The following is a 14,747-nucleotide window of genomic DNA, read 5'->3' as shown; positions in this document are numbered from 1 at the left end:
GATACATTTCAGTGATGTTCTTCATTCTGACATTTACTTTTTGCCAAAATCAAAGACATTTTTACATGAATTATGCTGTTACTCCTTTGCATTGGTTGGGCAGGGGCATAATGTTGACCTCACCTAGTTTACCTTGTGGTGAAACTAAAGTGTCTTGTCTCCCCATTGTTTTTAATGGAATAGCTAATGGGTGCTAGCTACCCCACAGTTAAAAACACACTTTGTTAGCAGTGAGGTCATAGACTATAACGGTGACTCAGGTGTTACGTGCACTATTACTGTTCATGTCATGACAACTCTGATACTGGGGTAATACTGCTCCTTTGCTATCAGAGGTATGCGCCTCCCCAGGGCTGAGGCCTCCAAGTCGTGTAGGTGACAGGGCGAACCAACTTGAGCATTTTAAATTAAAGGAATTAATAGTCTTCCCCCCACTTCAATTACCCTTACTCCCTCCCCTTTGCTGAATAAGGGCTTGTCTACATGGACACACTAAAGTTCATGCTCCACAATCCCCCCTTTCACCTGCCACCTCCGCCCACCCCTGGAGAGCGGCGGGGCCGGCCGAAGTTGCTCGCTGCAACAGGGGGAACCTCCCTGCAGAGCCTGCTACCTGCCGCAAATTAGACCGGAAGCAGTTTAATGTTACACCGCCCCCCACCCCGCCTCCTCTCCGAACAGGGCTGCTCCGCAACGGGTGCTGAGGGCCGGATGCAGGTCATGCTGTGGTTGCGCCTGCGCTGTGCGTGGCCCCTCCCTGTAGCGGGGCGGAACAAAGTTGCTCAGGGCGCGGTGTCTGCGGGGGGCTGGTTTTGGAGAGGACCGCGCCTCCAGAAGTGCTGGTGGAGGCGGGGCCTGATGCAGGAGGCGGCGGCGCGGAGCCTGCGGCGGGGCTTGGAGAGGCTGCGACCCCTCGCGAAGAATAAGACGTTGCGGTACGGGGTCCCCATGATGGTGAGTAGCGGGGGGTGGGGCCCGTGGCGCTGTCCCGGGCCGGCAGACACTGCGTGCTGAGGCGAGCCGGGGGGGCGCAGGCGCGGGGACGCGCTGTGCGCGAGGCCGCCCGCGACCCCGCTGCTGGGAGGTTCCGCCCGCCGGTTCTGAGGAGCCGCCCCCCGGCCCAGGCCGCGTCTGGGTGGGGGCGTTACCGGTTCGGTTCCCGGCCCCGCCGCTCCGGTCTCGGGGGTGGGGGAGCCTGGCTGAGGGCGACGTTGCCGCGCTCGGGGCCTCGCTCCCGACTGGCGCCCTGCCGCCGGGACGTGCCCGGCTCAGGGGGCGCGGTCTTCGGGCACCTCACCTCCGCCCGAGGGCGTTTCACGCCGAGCCCTGCTGCGAGCAGACCGGTGGCGGGGAGCGCTGGGGTCCCCTTGTCCGCTTGCCAGTGCTCGGTGCGGAGCCGGGTCGCTGCTGGCGGGGCCCTGCCTCCCCGGGCCGCGCGGCAGCTGCCGGCTCCCGCTGCTGAGAGCGGACAGGCCGCGCCTGAGCGGGCTGGGTCGTGGCATGCTCCTGCTCGGCCAGCGGACACGGGGAGACGTTAACCGGCGTGGGCAAACCCCGACTTTTTTGTAAAAGCCTGTCAGAGCGCGCTCTTCAAAGACTGCGCTGTGGGAAACTTGGTTTGTTTAAATCAGGCGTTTAGAAGATGGTGTTGCTGGTGTTCGTTCGTTCATTTACAACCTTACCTACACCTACAAGAAATAGGTTGACCTAGCTGCATCGCTCAGGGCTGTTAGGCACATAGGCCAGGCCACCCCCCACTATAGACCCTGCTAGGTTTATGAAAGACCTAGTTACCACCCCTCAGAGGGTATGTCTACTCTACGAAATTAAGTCGATCTTATAGAAGTTGATTTTTATAAATCATTGTGTTTGTCCACACTAAGCACATTAAGTCAGCAGAGTGGGTCCACAAAACCGTGGCTAGCTCAGCTCACTGCTGCTGTTGTGAGCATTACAAACACCTCGCGCGCTATCCCGCAGTATGCGGTCACGATAGTGATGGGGACATGGACACAGACTTTTCTCAAAGCAGGGGCCCTGGCAATTTGGACATCATGGTGGTAATGGGGCAGGTTCATGCCTTGGAACGCCAATTCTGGGCTTGGGAAACAAGCACAGACTGGTGGGACCGCTTAGTGTTGCGGGTCTGAGATGATTCCCTGATTTCGCATTTGTAGGGGCACTTTCATGGAACTTTTACTTGCTTTCATAGAATCATAGAATCATAGAATATCAGGGTTGGAAGGGACCCCTGAAGGTCATCTAGTCCAACCCCCTGCTCGAAGCAGGACCAATTCCCAGTTAAATCATCCCAGCCAGGGCTTTGTCAAGCCTGACCTTAAAAACTTCCAAGGAAGGAGATTCCACCACTTCCCTAGGCAACGCATTCCAGTGTTTCACCACCCTCTTAGTGAAAAAGTTTTTCCTAATATCCAATCTAAACCTCCCCCACCGCAACTTGAGGCCATTACTCCTCGTTCTGTCATCTGCTACCATTGAGAACAGTCTAGAGCCATCCTCTTTGGAACCCCCTTTCAGGTAGTTGAAAGCAGCTATCAAATCCCCCCTCATTCTTCTCTTCTGCAGGCTAAACAATCCCAGCTCCCTCAGCCTCTCCTCATAAGTCATGTGTTCTAGACCCCTAATCATTTTTGTTGCCCTTCGCTGGACTCTCTCCAATTTATCCACATCCTTCTTGTAGTGTGGGGCCCAAAACTGGACACAGTACTCCAATGTCGAATAGAGGGGGACGATCACGTCCCTCGATCTGCTCGCTATGCCCCTTCTTATACATCCCAAAATGCCATTGGCCTTCTTGGCAACAAGGGCACACTGCTGACTCATATCCAGCTTCTCGTCCACTGTCACCCCTAGGTCCTTTTCCGCAGAACTGCTGCCTAGCCATTCGGTCCCTAGTCTGTAGCGGTGCATTGGATTCTTCCGTCCTAAGTGCAGGACCCCGCACTTATCCTTATTGAACCTCATCAGATTTCTTTTGGCCCAATCCTCCAATTTGTCTAGGTCCTTCTGTATCCTATCCCTCCCCTCCAGCGTATCTACCACTCCTCCCAGTTTAGTATCATCCGCAAATTTGCTGAGAGTGCAATCCACACCATCCTCCAGATCATTTATGAAGATATTGAACAAAACTGGCCCCAGGACGGACCCCTGGGGCACTCCACTTGACACCGGCTGCCAACTAGACATGGAGCCATTGATCACTACCCGTTGAGCCCGACAATCTAGCCAGCTTTCTACCCACCCTATAGTGCATTCATCCAGCCCATACTTCCTTAACTTGCTGACAAGAATACTGTGGGAGACCGTGTCAAAAGCTTTGCTAAAGTCAAGAAACAATACATCCACTGCTTTCCCTTCATCCACAGAACCAGTAATCTCATGATAAAAGGCGATTAGATTAGTCAGGCATGACCTTCCCTTGGTGAATCCATGCTGGCTGTTCCTGATCACTTTCCTCTCGTGCAAGTGCATCAGGATTGATTCTTTGAGGACCTGCTCCATGATTTTTCCAGGGACTGAGGTGAGGCTGACTGGCCTGTAGTTCCCAGGATCCTCCTTCTTCCCTTTTTTAAAGATTGGCACTACATTAGCCTTTTTCCAGTCATCCGGGACTTCCCCGGTGCGCCACGAGTTTTCAAAGATAATGGCCAATGGCTCTGCAATCACAGCCGCCAATTCCTTCAGCACTCTCGGATGCAACTCGTCCGGCCCCATGGACTTGTGCACGTCCAGCTTTTCTAAATAGTCCCTAACCACCTCTATCTCCACAGAGGGCTGGCCATCTCTTCCCCATTTTGTGATGCCCAGCGTAGCTTTCCCCTGCCCTAAAGCACGAGAATACCAAGATGAGAGCAGCCCTCACAGTTGAGAAGCGAGTGGTGATAGTCCTTTGGAAGCTTGCATCGTCAGACAGCTATTGGTTAGACGGGAATCAGTCAGTTTGGAGTGGGTAAATCTACTGTGGGGACTGCTGTGATGCAAGTAGCCAACACAATCACTGAGCTGCTGCTATCAAGGGTAGTGACTCTGGGAAACATGCAGGTCATAGTGGATGGCTTTCTGCAATGGGGTTACCTAACTGTGGTGGGGCCATAGACGGAACCCATATCCCTATCTTGGGGCCGGACCACCTTGGCAGCCAGTACATAAACCACAAAGGGTACTTTTCAGTGGTGCTGCAAGCACTGGTGGATCACAAGGGACGTTTCACCAACATCAACGTGGGATGGCCGGGAAAGGTGCATGATGCTTGCATCTTCAGGAACTCTGGTCTGTTTGAACAGCTGCAGGAAGGAACTTACTTCCCAGACCAGAAAATTACCTTTGGGGATGTTGAAATGCCTATAGTTATCCTTGGGAACCCAGCCTACCCCTTAATGCCATGGCTCATGAAGCCATACACAGGCAGCCTGGACAGTAGTAAGGAGCAGTTCAACTATAGGCTGAGCAAGTGCAGAATGTGTATTTGGTCGTTTAAAAGCTCGCTGGTGCAGTTTACTGACTAGGTTAGCCTGCAGTGAAACCAATATTCCCATTGTTATTGCTTCTTGCTGTATGCTTCACAATATCTGAGAGAGTAAGGGGGAGACGTTTATGGCGGGGTGGGAGGTTGAGGCAAATCGCCTGGCAGCCGATTACGCACAGCCAGACACCAGGGCGATTAGAAGAGCACAGCTGGGCGCCCTGCGCATCAGAGAAGCTTTGAAAGCCAGTTTTATGACTGGCCAGGCTATGGTATAACAGTTCTGTTTTTCTCCTTGACGAAAACCTGCCCCCTTGGTTGACTCTACTTCCCTGTAAGCCAACCTACCTCCACCCTTTGATCATTGCTTTCAGAGGCAATAAAGTCGTTATTGTTTCAAAATCATGCATTCTTTATTAATTCATCACACAAATAGGGGGAAAACTCGCAAGGTAGCCCGGAGGGGTGGGTGAGGAGGGAAGCACTGGGTGGGGTAGTGGATGAGGGGAGGAGGGAAGGACAAGGCCACACTACAGTTCAAAACTTCTTGAATGCCAGCATTCTGTTGCTTGGGCGGTCCTCTGGGGTGGAGTGGCTGGGTGCCCGTAGCCTTCTTGGGCATCTGGGTGAGGAGGATATGGAACTTGGGGAGGAGGGCAGGAGGTTATACAGGGGCTGCAGTGGAGGTCTATGCTCCTTTTGCCTTTTCTGCAGCTCCACCAGATTCCTGAGCATATCGCTTTGCTCCCCCATTAGACTCAGCATTGCATCCTCCCTCCTCTCATCATGTTCCTCCCTCCTCTCATCGCGTTCATTTAACGCTTTCCTGATCTCTGCCATTGTTTGCCTCCACACATTCTGCTGAGCTCTTTCAGTGCAGGAGGACTGCATGATCTCTGAGTACATTTCATCGCGAGTGTGGGGTTTTGGTTTTTTTTGCCTTCCAATCCACGCTAGCCTTTGGGATGGAGATGATAGGGGGAGCATAGAAACATTTGCAGGTGCGGGAGGGGAAAAAAGGGAGAGTAGCATTTAAAAAGATAAGTTTTAGAGAACAAAGGGAAGACTGTTCACGTTACATAGCACGTGTGCTTTTGGTACAAGGTTGCATTTTGCCTCTTATATTGAGTGCCTGCCGGTTTGGTGTGAGACATCATACACACTCAGCTGGGCAACAGAATTTGGCTTGCAGGCAGGCATGGTAAGGCAAAGGGTTTTGGCTTCTTCAACATCCATAATGTGGGAACGGTTTCAAACGGCAGTGCCCTCCTTTTCCATACCAAGCAAAGCCTGTTGGGTTGGCCATTTAAAAGGAGGGGCTGCGGTTTTAGGGTGAATGTGCAGCACAACCCAACCCCCACCCCACCCAATTTTCTGGGATGATCGCTTCACCCCCCCACCCCCCAACCACATGGCTAGTATCGGGGTAGATCTCTGTCAGCCAAACGTGAACAGCTCAGCATGAACAGGCCTCCCGCCACCTGGTGACAAACAGCGGGGATGATTTCTTTTCAGCCAAAGGCAAACAGCCCAGCAGGAACGGGCACCTCTGAATGTCCCCTTAAACAAATTTCCCGTATTTGAACCAGATGACCGTGAATGATGTCACTCTCCTGACGCTAACACAAAGAGATAAAGAACGGATGTTGCTTGAATGCCACCAAAGCCCGGGCCCACTCGCTGCAATGCTTTGTTCTGCAGTGATTCCAGACTACTTGCTACTGGCTTGGTGTGGTAAGTGTCCTACCATGGAGGACGAAATAAAGCTGACCTCCCCAGAAACCTTCTGTGAAGGCTTTTAGAGTACCTCCAGGAGAGCTTCATGGAGATGTCCCTGGAGGATTTCCACTCCATCCCCAGACATGTTAACAGACTTTTCCAGTAGCTGTACTGGCCGCAAATGTATCTCAAGTCTTCAGGGCAAATTAATCATTAAATTAGTTTGCTTTTAAACCCTGTATTATATTTACAAAGGTACACTCACCAGAGGTGCCTTCTCTGGCTTCATGGTCCAGGGGCCCGCCTTGGGAGGGTTGGGAGAGTATTGGCTCCAGGGTGATGAACAGTTCCTGGCTGCTGGGGAGAAGGGATTCTCCGCTTGCCTGCTGTGCGCTATCCTCAACCTCCTCCTCATCATCCTTGTCCACAAAATCCTCATCCCTGTTGCGTGAGACTCCCCCCTTGCAAGTGTCCACGGAGGTAATGGGACACTACCATTAGTGGTGGGGTAATGGTAGGGACGCTCCTTAGAATTGCATGCAGCTCATCATAGAAGCGGCATGTATGGGGCTCTGACCCGGAGCAACCATTTGCATCCTTTGTTTTTTGGTAGGCTTGCCTCAGCTCCTTAACTTTCATGCCGCATTGCTGAGTGTCCCTGTTGTAGCCTCTGTCCATCATATCCTTGGAGATTTTGGCAAATATATTGCATTTCGTCTTTTGGAATGGAGTTGTGCCTGCACGCATTCTTCTCCCCATGCAGCGATCAGATCCAGTATCTCCCGTTTGGTCCATGCTGGAGCTCTTTTGCCATTCTGGGACTCCATGGTGACCTGTGCTGATCAGCTCGCCACGCTGGCCAAACAGGAAATGAAATTCAAAAGTTCCCGGGGCTTTTCCTGTCTACCTGGCCAGTGCATCTGAGTTGAGAGTGCTGTCCAGAGCAGTCATAATGGAGCACTCTTGGATAGCTCCCGGAGGCCAATACCATTGAATTGCGTCCACCCCAAATTTGTACCCAGCGAGGTCGATTTTAGTGCTAATCCCCTCACCGGGGAGGAGTACAGAAATCAATGTAGAGACAAATTCCTTGTGGCTGAAAGGAACCACCTAGAAGCATCTACATAGACATTCTTTGCAAGAACAACGAGGAGTCCTTGTGGCACCTTAGAGACTAACCAGTTTATTTGGGCATAAGCTTTCGTGGGCTAGAACCCACTTCGTCAGATGCATGGAGTGGAAAATACAGGAGCAGGTATAAATACATGAAAAGATGTGAGTTGCCTTACCAAGCGTGAGGTCAGTCTAACTAGAACATTCAATTGACAACAGGATACCAGGGGAGGAAAAATAACTTTTGAAGTGGTAATGAGAGTGGCTCATTTCAGACAGTTGACCAGAAGGTGTGAGTAACAGTAGGGGGAAATTAGTATTGGGGAAATTAGGTTTAGGTTTTACAATGACCCAACCACTCCCAGTCTTTATTCAGGCCTAATCTGATGGAGTCCAGTTTGCAAATTAATTCCAGTTCTGCAGTTTCACGTTGGAGTCTGTTTTTGAAGTTTTGTTGTTGAAGAATTACCACTTCTAGGTCTGTTATTGGGTGACCAGGGAGATTGAAGTGTTCTCCTACTGGTTGTTGAATGTTATGATTCCTCATGTCAGATTTGTATCCATTTATTCTTTTGCGTAGAGACTGTCTGGTTTGGCCAGTGTACATGGCAGAGGGGCATTGTTGTCACATGATGGCATATATCACATTGGTAGATGTGCAGGTGAACGAGCCCCTGATGGTGTGGCTGATGTGGTTAGGTCCTGTGATGGTGTCGCGTGAATAAATATGTGGACAGAGTTGGCACTGGGGTTTGTTGCAGGGTTTGGTTCCTGGATTGGTGTTTTTGTTGTGTGGTGTGTAGTTGCTGGTATTTGCTTCAGGTTGGGGGGCTGTCTGTAAGCGAGGACTGGCCTGTCCCCCAAGGTCTGTGAGAGTGAGGGATTGTCCTTCAGGATAGGTTGTAGATCCTTGTTGATGCGCTGGAGAGGTTTTAGTTGGGGGCTGTAGGTGACGGCTAGTGGTGTTCTGTTACTTTCTTTGTTGGGCCTGTCCTGTAGTAGGTGACTTCTGGGTACCCGTCTGGCTCTGTCAATCTGTTTCTTCACTTCACCAGGTGGGTGTTGCAGTTGTAAGAACGCTTGATAGAGATTCTGTAGGTGTTTTTCTCTGTCTGAGGGATTGGAGCAAATGCGGTTGTATCTTAGAGCTTGGCTGTAGACAATGGATCGTGTGATGTGGTCTGGATGAAAGCTGGAGGCATGTAGGTAAGTATAGCGGTCAGTAGGTTTCCGGTACAGGATGGTGTTTAGCGCTGTAGTGTCTAGGAAGTGGATCTTTTGTGTGGACTGGTCCACGCTGATGTTGATAGTAGGTTGGAAATCGTTGAAATCTTGGTGGAATTCCTCAAGGGCCTCCTTCCCATGGGTCCAGATGATGAAGATGTCATCAGTGTAGCGCAAGTACAGTAGCCGTGTAAGGGGATGAGAGCTGAGGAAGCATTGTTCTAAGTCAGCCCTAAAAATGTTGGCATATTGCGGGGCTATGCGGATAGCCATAGTAGTCCCACTGACTTGAAGGTATAAATTGTCTCCAAATCTGAAATAGTTGTGGGTGAGGACAAAGTCACAAAGTTCAGCCACCAGGTTTGCCATGACATTATCGGGGATACTGTTCCTGACGGCTTGTAGTACATCTTTGTGTGGAATGTTGGTGTAGAGGGCTTCTACATCCATAGCGGCCAGGATGGTGTTTCCTGGAAGATCATCAAAGGATTGTAATTTCCTCAGGAAGTCAGTGGTGTCTCGAAGATAGCTGGGAGTGCTGGTAGCATAGGGCCTGAGAAGGGAGTCTACATAGCCAGATAATCGTGCTCTCAAGGTGTCAGTGCCTGAGATGATGGGGTGTCCAGGGTTCCCAGGTTTATGGATTTTGGGTAGCAGGTAGAATACACCTGGTCAGAGCTCTAGGGGGTCTGTCAATGTAGATTTGTTTCTGTACTTCTTTAGGGAGTTTCTTGAGTGGATGGTGTAGTTTCTTTTGGTAATCCTTAGTGGAGTCAGAGGGTAATGGCCTGTAGAATGTGGTGTCCGAGACTTGTCTCAGAGCCTCTTGTTCGTATTCCGACCTATTCATGACGACTACAGCATCTCCTTTGTCAGCCTTTTTTATTATAATGTCAGAGTTGTTTCTGAGGCTGTGGATGGCATTGTGTTCTGCATGGCTGAGGTTATGGGGCAAGTGTTGCTGCTTTTCCACAATTTCAACTCGTGCACGTCAATGGAAGCACTTTATGTAGAAGTCCAGTCTGTTGTTTCGCTCTTCAGGAGGAGTCCACGCAGAATCCTTCTTTTTGTAGTGTTGGTAGGAAGCTTCCTGTGTGTTAGTGTGCTGTTCAGTGGCTTGTTGGAAATATTCCTTGAGTCGGAGACTTCGAAAGTAGGATTCTAGGTGAGTGAAGAATAGGATGGAAAATAATCCTGATATTTTGCCATTATATAGATTGATGGTTTCAGGGCTTGGGAGCTGTGCTCCAGCTCCAGGCAAAAACCTGTAGCTCCACTGCTCCGGAGCTGCTCTGAGGGCTCCACTCCAAAGCCCTGGATGGTATGCCCTCACCCTGAAAACTTTGTTCAGTTTTGGTCAGCACATCTCAAAAAAGCTAAGATAAAGTAGAAATGGAAGAGGATCAGAGAAAGGAAACAGCAATTCTTAGCGCCACAGCAGGGCTTCTGCCTGAGGAGATACTAAAGTATACAATTTAATCCTTTCTACAATGGAGACAAAGAGGTGACCTGATAGAGATACAGTATGTAAACAATGATGTAAAGAAGGTAAATCAGGGGCTTCTAATTACCCCCTTTTCCTTAATGCAACAACAAGGGGAAATTTCAAATAAAAGGCAATACATTTAACACTAATAATCATGGCTCTTATCCCTGGGGATGCTTTTTTTTTGGTTGGGGAGTGGGGGTCTCCTACTATATCTCTTTCCTAGCCTTCCCCCCTTTAAGTTTTTCTCCCCGTGTAGATACTCCAGCGCACCTCTCTCTTGTTTTCCCTGGCTTTCCAAAGCAGGAAGAGAGTGGTGAAGATATGGTTCTTGTTAGTTTCACAGCTGCTCAAGGAGTTCTAAATAGCATCAGTGAAGCTGAACAGAACCTTATTATCTTCACACTTATACTGTTTGGGAAGCTAGGAGCAGCAGCAGCAGAGGCACTGGATCCGTGTGCATAGTCAGGAAGATACCAGCTGTGAACTGTCTTTGCAACCAAAAAGAATAGATGCTTTAATTTCTTCAGAAGTTGTTGGTACATAGCATTGGCCTACTCTAAGGAAAACTTGGAGTGTTGCTTCCTGTGCTATACTTGCTCTGTTGATAAAAAGAGGTCTTCAGTCATGAGGACTGTCAGGCCTTTCATCAGCACTAAATTCACTTAAAAATACATTAAAACTATCTTCAAATGCACCTCATTTGTCTTTCATTTTACAACTTGAAGTTTATCTGCCACTCTTTCTGCAGATCTGAGTGTTAGAGACAGTTGGTTTTATTTATATAATATAATTTTGAATAAAGGCGTTTGTATATTTACCCATTTTCAGGGTGAATTTATAATTTTGATCTGCTTTGAGTCAGGTTTTCTTCTTTAGGTGATCTTTAAAGCCTCAAATGATCAGCCTCTGAGGGTAACATGTTCATCAGAGGCCTCAGTCACATTTTCCTAGCAGGAAAGGGTGTTTTCTTTCCAACACCAGCTGGACTGTAGAGTGCAAATTAACAAATCAATGGAATGAACAGGGACAGATCTCTTCTCCCACCCCCCAAGATAAATCAGTGAATCTCATTTTCTTTAATTCTACAAACTTGACATGCGGTGATACCAGTGCCTGGCATAAGGCAACATGTGCCTAGGAAAGTGATGTAACCTGGCATGAAACCGCTTTTAACAGCTTGAATGCTAGAGGGTGTAGAGTCCTGAAGCACTAAGATGGTAACATCTGTTGGAATGAACTCTGCTGACCTTGCAGATATAACTTGCTATTGTGAGGAAGGAGGTTGTACCCACATGTGGTGTACTTATTTTTATTTCCTGCTGTATCCATTATCTCTCCCTTTCCTTTTGCAGAAAGGTACAGGGGGAGTAACTCTTTCATTACCACCTGCAGGTTATCATGCAGTCCTGTATGACACTTGGCTCTCCGTTAGAGGAAGGGTCCTAGCTTTCAGTGTTGTTTCTTATTCCACAGACAACTCTGTCTGCCTGAATAGGGATGTGTCTGTCAGTGTCCCATTCCTCCTGTGACGCTTTCAGATGATACTGTGCCAGCAAGGCTCTTTGGCACCACTGCCAATGGAGTTGGCACCATACACTCTTCTGAGACACTGAGCATGTAAGATTACTTCTCCAGTGCAATTAACACATTTAAAGGTGACTGGAAATGCTTTTCCTTCAGACAAATACAGATTGTTTTTCCAAATTATTAAGAAAATACATACTCAGACTTAAAAATTACAAATAAATAACATGTTTTAAAATTAATGTTGCAAATCACCTCCCCCTACGCTCACGGTAGTAGCCAAGAGTCAAGTTAAGGGTTCTTCATTTGTCTGCTACAGCCAATGACTTTCTAAGCACCTAAAGCTGTGTAAGGAATATAAATGTTGAGCTTCTTATGATTCTTCTTGCTCTTCCATCAGATATTGTAAGAGGAAAAACAGGAACCTGAGGCTCAGAACTTGAGTCATAGCGGGTAGACCTTTTTAAAAGAATAAATGGACACAAATCAGATGTCAAGAATTATAACATTCATAAACCAGTCGGAGAACACTTCAATCTCTCTGGTCACTCGATTTCTGATCTCAAAGTGACTATCCTTCAACAAAAAAACTTCGAAAACAGTCCCCGTCTTCCCCCCCCCCCCCCGTTCCTCAGACGTTCTTGTTAAACCCTGGACTTGTGCTGGAAATGGCCCACCTTGATTATCATACACATTGTAAGGAGAGTGATCACTTCAGATAAGCTGTTAGCAGCAGGAGAGTGGGGTGGGGGGAGAGAAAACCTTTTGTAGTGATAAACACCCATTTTTTCATGGTCTGTGTGTATAAAAACATCTTCTGTATTTTTCACAGTATGCATCCGATGAAGTGAGCTGTAGCTCACGAAAGCTTATGCTCAAATACATTGCTATTTTAGTCTTCTTAAAACAATTTCTCCCAACCACTGATTCATATGCTGTCACTGGTATGTGTCTGTGGCTATTATTTCAAGCACTGCTCCTCTAATCAAATGATGAGATGAGTTTGTGTATTGGGTCCCTGCTGCACCACCGCGCTTAAACTCTTATTCAGCTGCATCCTTTCTGGAGTATGGCACTGCTCCATGTGAGATCATCCTTTGAAACAGCCTGTGATATGCTGGAAGCTAGTATGTGCGCACCTGAATGGTCTGCTGTGGCTGGTACGGCTTTGGTCTTAGTCTGGTAAACTAGTACGGCTGCCGGAATTAGCTGACCTACGGTGTCTTTCCTTAGTCCTTCAGTGGGTTGATTTAGGTCTAGGGCATATGTGTGAGAGTTTCCAAATGAATGCCTTCCTAAAAAAAAGCAGTGTTCTTTGATTCTGTGAATAAAACCCCAACTTCATTTTGAATAGATTGTGTATGTGTGAATTTAGTGATGGTAGAATGTGTAGACTGACAGTCATGTAGACTGAAGTCCTCTGTTTATCTTCAGAAAAGATAGACCAGCATGCCACTGCTCATGTTGTATCTCTCCCCCCCCCCCTGCCAATTTCCTCTGTACTGCCCTGCAATATGTCTGAGTCCTCATCAGGTGGAACCACATAGAGGGGCAGGAGGTTAGTTCTGTTCCCATGGCTCATTAAGTTTTTATCCCTGTCCTAATACTAACAACTGGGGGACAGTTAATTGCAACAATGATGGTGGCTTCTTTGTGTTTTTAATGTAGCTATTAGTCTAATGGTAACTGAAGTTATAACAACATCTTTTCATGCTCAGAGACCACCAACAAGTGATCAGATGGAAAGAGCCTTGGTCACAGTAAATCTTAGCTGGATTTGCACCTATGATCCATGGGTGGCAGTAGCCTTAGTTTTTAAAATGCTACTAGGATTACCTTTTTTTAAGAAAGGGGTAGTGTTGTTTGTAACAGTAAGCTGGGCTTGACCACCACAGCATATTTGTTCTCCAAACAGCTGCAGCTGCTGAGTGAAATTCCCTTGTCACCTGACCAGTCCAAGCACTGTGTATAATGCAAAATGACAACAGTCTGGTTGAAAAAGCCCATTTTTGCTAATGCTCACGCAGGAAACAGCAACCCATATGTTCCTTTCTGTGTTCTGAGATTGGTTTCTACTAAATGCCTTTTCTGCATTCTCCCATGCATTAAGAAATGGACATTTTAATAAACGAGATTTTTTTTTTTTTTGCCAAAAAATATACCGGGCTGTCTAAAGAGTGTGACAAAACAGAGCTTTACAATGTGGCTCCCAGCCATTCGCATCTTAAATGTTGTCAGGCGTCACCAGTATGATGCTCTGCTCTGTTCAATGATAAGTCAGCTGTGTGTGTGTGTGTGTGTGTGTGTGTGTGTGCGTGCGTGCGTGTGCGTGTTCCCTCTGTGTGCTGACCCATCTCTGCGCGGATAGCTGGCACAGCAGAACCCAAGAGAAACCCCGAGGACCACAGACTCCAATAAGGTACGAAGATGCCAGGCCAGGTTTATTGCCAAATGAAACACAGTCTCTAGCTCCCCGGATCAGATGTCTACAGTTCTGCTAGTATATATGTGCTCCCTGACAATGGACCAGCTCAGTCAGTGGTGGGATTCTCCACTGCCACTTATGCCAGACAAAGACATCCACTCGGGTGCATTCCTATACACAGGTACAAACAAGTTACACATCACTCCTGACCTATGGCAGTACAACCGCTTTACGTGCTGCCTCTCTCCCTCTCTTGTGTGAGGAGAGTCTCACTCCCAATCCACTTCTCTGTCCCATTTCTCTTCACACTTGGATTTTGCACACAAAGTTTGATTGGGTCACCTCATATATATCTTGTATTTCCTTTACTACTGCTACTTGCCTGCGTTAATGGTGTGGCATGTTTTAATCTATAGTGACTAAATGTTACCATCTGGAGGCTGGAGTTGGGAGTCTCAGTAAATTTCCCATTTAGACAACTTTCATGGTACAAAACCACCACTACAGCCGGCACTAATTGTTAATTATTAGCAGTCACAACATAGGGACCAATGATTTGAAATGTCCATGGAGACTAAACTATCGCCTTGCCCTAGAGGTGTGTCCCTCCAGTTCCGAGTTAAACCAGATAGCTGTTTCGGTGGGATGGAAGCCTGCAGTGCTGCTGCCCAAGCTGCACCTGTTTAGTGGATAAATAAAGGGCTTCATTCTCCAGGGCTGTCCAGCCGGCACCTCTCTCCAGCACTGAACTGCATGCACACAACAGTTTT

At 48.1% G+C, this 14,747-nt stretch overlaps 1 protein-coding gene across 1 annotated transcript in view; it reads left to right on the top strand.

The window, feature by feature from the left end:
- The first annotated feature begins 711 nt into the window (after positions 1 to 711).
- Positions 712 to 14,747, top strand: part of COX16 (cytochrome c oxidase assembly factor COX16) — a 54,756-nt gene continuing 40,720 nt past the window's right edge. Inside the window, exon 1 of the mRNA XM_077819973.1 lies at positions 712 to 954. Coding sequence (XP_077676099.1) covers positions 712 to 954 — 243 coding nt within the window. The remainder of the gene's footprint in view (positions 955 to 14,747) is intronic.

This window comes from Eretmochelys imbricata, chromosome 6 (genome assembly GCF_965152235.1).
Source record: "Eretmochelys imbricata isolate rEreImb1 chromosome 6, rEreImb1.hap1, whole genome shotgun sequence".
Taxonomy (NCBI): Eukaryota; Metazoa; Chordata; order Testudines; family Cheloniidae; genus Eretmochelys; species Eretmochelys imbricata.
The sequence above is the reverse complement of the archived record's forward strand: the minus strand, read 5'-3'. Positions and strand labels throughout refer to the sequence as shown.